General features: G+C 41.4%; 1 protein-coding gene across 1 annotated transcript; it reads right to left on the bottom strand.

The window, feature by feature from the left end:
• Positions 1 to 426: 426 nt before the first annotated feature.
• Positions 427 to 9,463, bottom strand: mon1a (MON1 secretory trafficking family member A). Its single transcript, XM_041981287.1, has 6 exons — positions 9,329 to 9,463; positions 8,719 to 8,870; positions 5,336 to 5,716; positions 4,487 to 5,252; positions 4,243 to 4,390; positions 427 to 1,289 (listed from the first exon to the last, which is right to left on the bottom strand). The coding sequence occupies exons 2-6, from the start codon at positions 8,843 to 8,845 to the stop codon at positions 1,149 to 1,151; spliced, it is 1,563 nt and encodes a 520-aa protein (XP_041837221.1). The 5' UTR covers positions 8,846 to 8,870; positions 9,329 to 9,463; the 3' UTR covers positions 427 to 1,148.
• Positions 9,464 to 10,031: the final 568 nt, after the last annotated feature.

Below are 10,031 nucleotides of genomic sequence, written 5' to 3'. Positions count from 1 at the left end.
GTTATAGTCGGATGTTGAGGAAATTTTCAGGAAATCTCAATAAATGCAATAAAGAACAAGTGACTACAATTTGGGGGCGATCTGGGGGACAACAGATGGAAATTAGCCAATGACTAAAATCTGACTTTCAGTAATGTGTACTGTCCTGATTTTTATAAATAAAAAGTTAAATATTTATTTTCTCTTACTTGATCTGAGAAAAATCTGCAGAAAATGTCTGTTTTATCAATTATTCTATGAAGTTAAATGGTTATGTTTATATGTTTCATTTAATTACATTAATTACATTAAAAACGTTTAATAAAACCTCCCGGGACTGTTGGTCCTATACATTTTGCCAGGCTTGCAGTTCGCTGGCTGTTTATGATGCTGGTGTGTCCTGTGCACATCTTCATGGTTACAACTAAAGGATGACACAGAAACTGGTCGCTTCACTACTCCTTTATTTCACTGCAGTAACTCTGCCGCTGTGCTGCTGCAGTCAGTCATCTCACAGCTTTTCACTAGAACTGCTGGAGGAGGCAGGATCAGTGGAGGCAGGCGAGGCAACAAGTTCTCATGAAACACAGTGGACCTCCATGATTACACGTTTCACTCCATGGTTAATGAAGAAGAAAACAAACAGCCGTAAGAGAGCAGGGATTACATTTGGATTCATTTACAGTTAGAATAACACGCTGACACGAGCAACTGACGACAGCTTCCAGTTGCCTTCACGGAGTGGCTTTTCATAAAGAGGTAAAGTGGAAATGTTTCTTGGAATCATAAAAACACAACAGGAATGTGGTGAACATGTTTTGCCAGCATATTTTACAGCAGAATTAATTCCAGTTTCTCAAATCTGATTTTATTTTACATTTCTAAGAACGGAGAGCATCGTGTTAAAATACCGCACAGCTGGTTTATAACAGTAAGAGACATGACAGCTGTCACAGTAAAACTGCTTTTTGTGACATTGATGGTGCTGCTTCCATCTTTAACTATTTAAATTAAAATGATAAAAATCTATCCAGCTAAAATACTGCATTAGTTCACCTTCACTACACAGCTTGTTAAATCAGATCCCAGAATGAAGAAATGCATAGCTCTGACAATCACTGGTCTAGTCTGAGATGGTTGCTGTGATCCAAGCAGTCAGCAGCGACGGCTCAGTATGTGAGAGGACTCAGGATGAAAAGGCGATCTTCCTCCTTCCTGATCCACTTCAGCAGTTTGTTGACAGCAGAGACAGCCGAGGCCTTGGTCGCCAGCGGGCTGAAGCAGAGGTAGAGCTCGAAGCCGCTTGTCACCTGTGAAAGCAGAGCAGGAAGGAGGCGTGAACGGACCACGTGAACGGACCACGTGAAGCAGGTTCGCCCACTTTCAGCACATAGACTGGATCAGGTCTGACCGATAAACACATGATGCTCAGTTCTCCAAACACAGCTGCACCTGTAAACGGCAGAAGTCTCAGTGATGCAGTGTCCTCTTCCCAGCATCACTCATCTAACATTAATGCTTTTTATGCTGCAACACGGGCGAGTTGTTTGGCCAGCAGTCACAACCTGGGAACACACCGAGTGTTTTTAAAAGACTGTAAAGTATTTCAGGAGAATACAGTTTAATCCTGTATTTAAAGGAGCTTCAAGCAACAAAATCAAAGCCCACTGACAGAAAAATGTAATCTATCATTAAAAACTGTGTTTCTTTTGGTATGTAATCACGTCACTAGAAAAACTTGTGCTTTTATTCTCTCAGAATGAGCCACGTATCTTTACTTGCTGTGAGTCCACATACATGGCAGCTGTCAGATGTGCGGCACCATTTTTATTACGGTGTCTCTGAATGTACAAACAGCTCTGAATTTAAAGTGAGAATCCTGAGATTTAAAACTGCAGGTGCTACAGCATCGTTTGGGACAAGCAACGCCTTAAGCTCCATTTATGTTCTATGTTTATGGAGCCTTTCATCTGTCTTAAGAGTACCAAAATGGTGCTAGAGCACCGTTTGGGACAGTGTTTCTCAATCACGGACCACACGAATCACTGCCCTGCATGCTTTAGAGGTTTCCATACTTTAACACACCCGACTGAAATGAATGGCTCATTAGCAGGCTTGCAAAGAACTTGACAAGGACTTATATTAATCTGCATCAGGTGTGCTGGAGCTGGAAAGAACTAAAACATGCAAGACAGACCAGGTCTAAGACACACTCCTAAGCTAAAGACGAATACAGAGCCTTTCATCCAGTCTTCTGCATCCGTTACTTACGGATGCATAGCCTGACGTACCAAATGGAGCAGTACCGCCAAAAACCATGGGAGCAGTGATGTGCTGTATGCCTGATGCTCAGCCAGCAAGGAAACGAACAAATAAGAAGAAGCTGTGAAGTATTTAATGGCTGCACAGACCACCATCTACTGCGCTGCCTCTTTGTGTCTGAGAATGTGCATCATCATGATCTCCTCCACTGTCGATGTTTCCTGTTGTCTCAAACTGAGGTCGGAACTAGGAAGTGAACTCTGCACTGCCCCCTGGTGGATGTACTGCCATACAACAACCAACCTCTGGAACAGACTTACCCATTTATGTACAAAAAGAGAATGTAAATGAGCCTTTAAAAGTACAATAGAAGAGGACAGTACACATGTACACAATGCTGAAGTAGTTACCTGTAGTGCAGTCAACACTCACCAGAGGTCACTGGGTCCACTCACATGAAAACATCTTTTTGTCTGGAAGAATTTTGGCCACTGATGGCCACCGTCACAACTGTGCTAGGTATTTGAAGTTGCTGCTATTTCCATCTTTACCACTAGATGTCAGTGTTTCTCACACTGTTCGTAAGAGTACCTTCAGAAATCTAAGCTTACAAGTGAATGAAACATTTTTGGTGTCTGGATGCATTTACAGACTTGATTCACATTTATTATTTCGGCATTAACTGCAAATTTGAAGTTTTGTATAATGTTGAGAAACGTTCACTGAAAACTAGTAACCAACAGCTAGATGTTAGTGTTTACGAGCATTTTCTGAAAGAACAATTACAAGTATATATTCTGAAAACAAACTACTATTCCTACCCGACTTATAATTGATATTTTCTATGAAAACATTGACAAAGAAATATTATAATTTCCCTTTTATTTTGGTCTAAAAAAAAAAAAACTTCTTAAAAAGAAGTTAATTATTTTGACTCTGTTTGTCCAGGATCTGTGCAGGATTGCTCACCAGGAAACAACTATGAATACAGCTTTTAGAATCATTTTACGTGTTCACACCCCTTGAACTTTTCCATATTTTGTCACTTTACAGCCACAAGCATAAAAATTTTATTGAAATTTTATGTGAGGAACCAACACAAAGTGGCATACAATTGTGAAGTACAAAGAAAATTCTACATAATTAAAATTGTTTTACAAATAAAAAAAAGTGCGGTGTGCAGTATTCAGCCTCCCTGAGTCCAGACTTTGTGGAACCAGCCTTTGCTTTTGGGTTTGACCAGCTTTGCACATCTGGAGATTGAAATTTTTTCCCATTCCTCTTTGCAAAACAGCTCAAGCTCAGTCAGGTTAGATGGAGGGCGTCTGTAAACAGCAGCTTTCAGATTTTGCCACAATGTTTTTATTAAGTTTAGGTCTGGACTCATTACACACAGGTAGACGTCTTTTATTTGTAAAAAAGTTTAAAACTATGTAGAATTTTCTTTGTACTTCAAAACTGTGTGCCACTTTGTGTTGGTCTTTCACATAAATTTTAACTAAATATATTTGTGTTTGTGGTTTTAATGTGACAAAATGTAAAGGTTCAAGGTATGAATATTTTGCAAATGTTCAAACAGGTTTAAGTTATATTTGGTTATTTGGGATGCAATGTGTAAAGCAAGTCAGACATATTTCCATCCAGTCTGGTCCAACATGTGCTGCTAAGCTATAAGACACTCCAATTAAAGCCGTTTTGCAGACTGCATCATGCAGACGCAGATGCATGCATCCAGTCGCATCCTGCCCTTTTCCATGTGGCCCACACACTCTACCGTTATGGTTACGCTGGCACTGAAAAACACTTTTGAATCCCCTTTTAAATCTGAGAGATTCTGCAATTTTTTTTCTTCTAATTTTAAACCAGACCTGGAAAACACTAAGGTCAAAAATCTCTGTTTTTTCATGTTTAGCTGAGTAACCGTATCTACGCAGCACGTCACATTTTGTGTCATGAAGTTTTTAAGAACCAGATCTTCTCATTTAACTAGAAACAGCTTACCCAAGCCAGCAGGTTTTCAGTTTCACTGCAGCGGTAGAATGAGCGGAGAGGTCTAGTTGGATGGTGTAAACAGCTGTGAAGGTCCTGGTACAGTCCCATCAGTCGCTCCTGTTCCTCATCAGACTGGTACACCGATGGAAACTCTGGACTAAAGGGAGGAATTTTGCAAACAAGGATTTAAACTCATAAAAAGAAATGTGACTTGACCCGCTTAAATTGCTTGAGTTTAAAACCATTCGCTCACCTGGTGTACAACCCCGAGCTCTTTGATTTGTAGAGGAAGTGCCTGAGCTCTGGGATGCCAACCTGTGCCACTGAGTAGTTGGGACATTTAGGCGCCTCCTTCAGGGCCTGGTAGGCACTGCGCTTACTCAACCTCTCCATGAAACGCTGCTTGCAGTCAGACATGTTAAAAAAGTCCTCTCTGTCGGTTGAGACCAGGATGAGGCAGAGCTCGGATGCAGGCTCCAGGTAAGAAATGTGAGCGTGGAAAAATCCAGCAGTGTTGAACTTTGGCAGACAGATCGGCGTCCAGCCCTCACCCTCTCGGAAGGACGAGGACGAGCCAACGAGGTTGAAGACCAGGTGCAAGTCTATGTGGTGCAGGAACTGGTCCTTTTTCCTGACCAGAGTGACCAGGCGGTCACCGGCCAGCAGGATGGAGAACACCAGGTTTTTGGCTTTGGCGGCCTGCAGGCTGGACGAGACGACGTCGCGGGCCGAGCTGGCCAGAGGCAGGCAGGTGACGGCACTGAGCAGCAGGCCGGGGTCTCGCTCCAGGCGGTGCAGCAGGTTGTCTGTGAGGTACTCGGAACCAGCTAGCAAGCGGCGCAGGTCGTAGTTCTGCTTGTGCTTAAAGATGTGGTTGAGCTGGGTGAGGGTGAGCAGACTGACAATCTGGTAGTAGATGTACTGCAGCTCCCTCAGGAGCTCTTTGTCTGATTGACAGGTCCGAGACACGCCCACAAGGACCAGAGGACTCTTGGTGAGAAAAACCACTTTACAGCCATCTGAAGCAGACAGGTTATCAGAGGTTTTACTAATTAACATATTAAATAATCACAAACATAAACATAATAACGTAGATGCTGACCTGCATGGATGGAGCGGATAATGTTCTTCTCAGCCTCCACAAAAGATACCAGGGCCATCATCACCCCCATGGTGCTAGACAGAGCCTCCTCAGTGCCATACCGGGTATAGATGGGCTTTCCAGCCTCGCTCAACACAAACACATGTTTTCTATGGCTGCGCCACGCCTCGCTACATATGTCTTCCTCTTTAGTCCTACTCTCTGATGAAAACTCATTGCTTTGCTGCTTCTCTGTGGTTTTCTCCCCAACAAGCACCTTATACTCCTCTTCGTTATCTCCTCCTGATTTCTCCAAGTCAGCCTGAGTCTCTCCTGCAGCCTCCGCAGTCAGATCTTCAAAGGACTGTGCATGAACAAACATAGCACTTTTCTGACCAGCACCTGCAGTCATTTTGGGAAAAATGTGGCAAGTCAGTTTCATTTGCAGCCCCACAACAATGCAGAGAAATTTGGAGAGTCTTCAGTTTGGAAGGGCAAATCCAAACCACAGTACACAATGTCTTGTGTCAGAGGTGGATACGAATACAACAAAAAATTGTTAGTGCCTAAAGAAATGTTAAAGGGCAGTTTAACAATGCCGCAAACAGTTAAATAACAGGTAAAATAAATAAATTAAATTACATATATAAAATGTACACATGGTGCAGTCATTTAGTATATATTCATACAATAAGCATGTGATTTCATTAGGTGTTGTCAGTCCAGGGCAGAGACTCCAGTCAGTTACTGGTAAACTACAGCCAGTGGTTGTAAGGAGTGATGGATGTGACAACTCAGGGACTGAAGGTGTTTTTTCGCCGTCTGTATCTTCTCCCAAAGCATGGAGCAGAGGACAAAGGGTGTGTGTGGTCTACAGAGATACTTTATTTCTCAGGTTGCTCTGAATAAATATCTTTGAGTGAAGGAAGTTAATCCTTCTGGTTCATTCTGCGCAGCTGGAGAACCCCAGAGTGAAGCAAAGAGAGTCAAGTCTCTGTTGGGCCCTCCTCACCTGGCATGAGAGCAAATGAGAGCAAATGCTGCCTGGCATCACACAATGTTAGGATTAGCTAGTAAATAAAATAAACTCTCATACAGCACTTGTACTGCCTGGAATTTTCCCAACATGTTCCCGAGGCCCAACATGCGACGATGTTAACGCTTCCAGCATTTAATCTGGACTTTCTGCAGACTTTAACTCAAGATGCAACCAGTTATTAACTGGAAAACGGCCACGTGAGGCCATGAGGGAATACAGGAATGGATCCTCCTGAGAATTTTTGGTGAGAAATCGTGTGTGCGCTTTACAACTGAACTTTCATACTCTTTAATGCTTGTCTGCATCAGATTTCAGACCATTTTATTAATCCCTTTGGGAGATTCCCTCAGGGAAATTGAAGGTACACCCAGCACAGTTATACTATCAAGAAAATAAAAGAATGGTGTGAAAATGTTTAAAATATATATTACAAACAAATAGAACAAATCTACAAATAGTATAAATAAAAATAAAATATAACTAAAAGGACTAATTAACAAGTATATATACATACACATACATAAACATGTATACATGCATATACATCTACATACACATACAATATGCATGCATACACGCGTGTATCTAACTGTGTTGCTTTCCACTCACTTGTGGCTACTGCAGACAAGATATCTGTCAAAAGTAATACTGCTTTCCCCAGCATACCTCAATCATGCCTTGCTTCTAGTGTGTCTACCCAGGAATCAACCCAGAGTATTTTCAGCTGTGAGAACACATCTCATGCCTAAAATCTCCTGCTGTGAGATACAGTTCATGCTCCATCCTGGCAGAATTTCTCTTTTTTTTTGGGGGGGGGGGGGGGGGGGGGGGGGTATTTTTCAGAGAATATGAACGATGGTACAAAAGCCTTTCCTTTCTTTTAACTATGGTTAGTGATTGGGTGAAGCCATTTTAATCAAACAATATCGGATGACAGCAGTCTTGTTTGCTGTCATCCAAATGACACTAACCAAATGACCAGGATCAAAAGTTTACATACCCTTGTTCATAATACACACATGGCCTCCTTTAACATTAAAAACAGCTTGAAGTGTTTTCTGGTAGTTGAGGATGAGGTTTTTTTCTTCACATTGTAAACCTGTCCAGTCTTCTCTGCCAAAAGCCCCCAGTTCCTGTAAATTATTGGGCTGTCTTGCATGAGCAGCACATTTGAGACGTTCCTAAAGCGTCTTATAGCCAGAAGACAGAGAGGGCCTCTCCAAAACCTTCCTGTTTTTCTGCTTTAGCTAACAACAGGTCAACCTTGTGTTTTGCATCATTGTCACATTAGAACATCCAAGTTCGCCTCATGTGCAGCTTCCGGGCTGATGACAGCAAATTTTCCTCTTATGATTTCTGATAACATGCTGCATTCATCAGTTTTGACCAAGTTCCGTGTCTTTGTAGCTCACACATCCCCCAAACATCAGTGACCCACCTCTGTGCTTTACAGAAGGAACAGGGAACTTTTCATCACCAGCCTTGTTGACTCCTCTCCAGACGCATCAGTCCAGGTAACTTTGTGACAGAAGGTTTGAGGCTCGTCCCTCTGCTGTTTGGCATATTGTAAGCCGGCTGCTTTGTGGCACTGACATAGCAATGTCTTTATTCTGATGACTCGACCACACAGTCCATTATTTGAGTGCCTCCTTATCATGCATCTTCAAACAACCACAGTACTGTTTTTCAGAGTGCTATAGTTATTTGTGGGGTTTCACTGCACCCTGAACGATTTTTCTGGCTTGTTTTCCCAAATTTTTCATTTCTTAATTAGAGTCTGAACCGTGCTGAGTGGCGTTCTCAATTCCTTGAATATCTTTTATATCCTTTTCCTGTTTTATAAAGTTTACCCAACCTTTCCCACAGATCATTTTATAGATGTTTTGCCTTCCCCATGGCTCAGTATCCAGCAACGTCAGCTCAGCATTGGATGAAACATGCAGGAGTCTGTCAGGAGCCGACAAACTTATGCAAGCAAAAACAGGTGAGGATGGTCAGCTTTAAATTCATGTGTACCAGCTTATTTGTACCATATCAGGTCAAAACGTCCAGGATATGTGAACTTTTAATCTGGGTCATTTCTGTTGTCATTATGATTTCTAAATAACAAATAATAATAAGATTCAACAAATGGTCAAAAGAAATGATAATAAATCATACATTTTGCCTGCAATAAAAGCCCTAACCAAGGCCTCTGCACATTCTGTAAAAATGGAAAATGTTCAGCTATTTTTTAAAAACATACACTCAGTGTACATACTATATTATGCTGTTTCTCAGCCATGCAGTGCTCAGTAATCCTCATCAAAATGCCGCACAAACTCAGCTGGTTTAGCGTGGACTTGGTGCTAAAACGCAGGCTCACCTGGTTCAGTTCCCTCCACCAGACCTGGTGTCGGGCTGTCAGCTCTCTCTGAGCGGAGGCGATCTGCAGGAGCAAGTGTCCCATTTTCCCCGGACACAGTCGCCCTGTGGGCTTCTCCATCCATCATGGCTACTTATGGCACTGACACACACCTGGAAGGATAAACACGGTTGATAGGCTGGACCAAAGGTCGGGTGCTCGTGACTGAGGCTAGAACAGCTGATAAGCTGTTAATGGTGTACAAATTTAATTAAACTGCTACGTTGGTAAGAATGTTATGGTCTGATGTTAAGACTTCTTATTTCTAAAGGGATATCAGAGCTAAAGTAATAAAAAAATGTCTTATGTAAAACTAAACTAGATAAGAAGAAAAATTGGTCTTGTGAGAGTATTCACTTATCTTTTATTCAAGCAAATGCTCTTTTTCTTGTTTGCCACCCGTCAATCTCAGAGAAGCGTACGATTAGCTAAAGCTGAACTTCAAAGGCTACTTTGATTTCTAACTTGAGCAAATAATTAACTACATCTAAAGCTAGCTACATCTGGCTGCATTGGCTTCTCTTAGTCGAAAAACTCTCGTGACAAGCTAAACTGTTTCCAAAACTGTTACCTTTCATTTCCACATTTGTCTGCATTTGATAAGCGTACTCCACAACTCGTTTGTGACAGCTGCTGCAGCTAGCTTAACCAAACAGATGTTCTTCTTCTTCTTCTGCTGCTGCTTCTTCTTCTTCTTCTTCTTCTTCTGACTTGCCTTGCTAGATGGCGGAAGTAGGGGGATAGTGGGATATGAAGTTTTTCCCCAGAAGAAAATGATTAAAAAAAAGTATTTTAAAAAAAATCTTTTAGAAAAATGTAGTAAGTCCACAGTCTGGTAACTCAATATTAAAGTTTTATCATGGTATTTAGAAACTGTAATATCTTTGAATATTCCTGGTGCATTCACTGAACTTCCTCAAATTCATTCATCAAATTAGTATGCGCATTTAATGTAATGATCATAGAGACGGCACGTCTCAGTTTCTAGATAGTAAACATTTTTAGACTTGATAAATATTAATGTACTTTTTGTTAAACACAATGTAAATATATTTTAGACGTTTATGGAGTAGAACATAGATGAAAGAAGAAAACTAAAAAGAACTAAAGAATGGTATCAATTATGACATTGAGATTTGACCACTGCCAAACATCTCCCTCGAATAACTTCCCCGAGGGAATAGTTTATTCGTTTTTACTCTGATAGTTTAACCAAATTAATTAAAATTCCACACGAGTTAATGAAAGAAAAAGAAGGGGGTCCCATTAAAGTG

This window comes from Melanotaenia boesemani, chromosome 3, assembly GCF_017639745.1.
Source record: "Melanotaenia boesemani isolate fMelBoe1 chromosome 3, fMelBoe1.pri, whole genome shotgun sequence".
Lineage (NCBI taxonomy): Eukaryota > Metazoa > Chordata > Actinopteri > Atheriniformes > Melanotaeniidae > Melanotaenia > Melanotaenia boesemani.
Note: the sequence above shows the minus strand (reverse complement) of the source record. Positions and strands in the feature narration are given on the sequence as shown.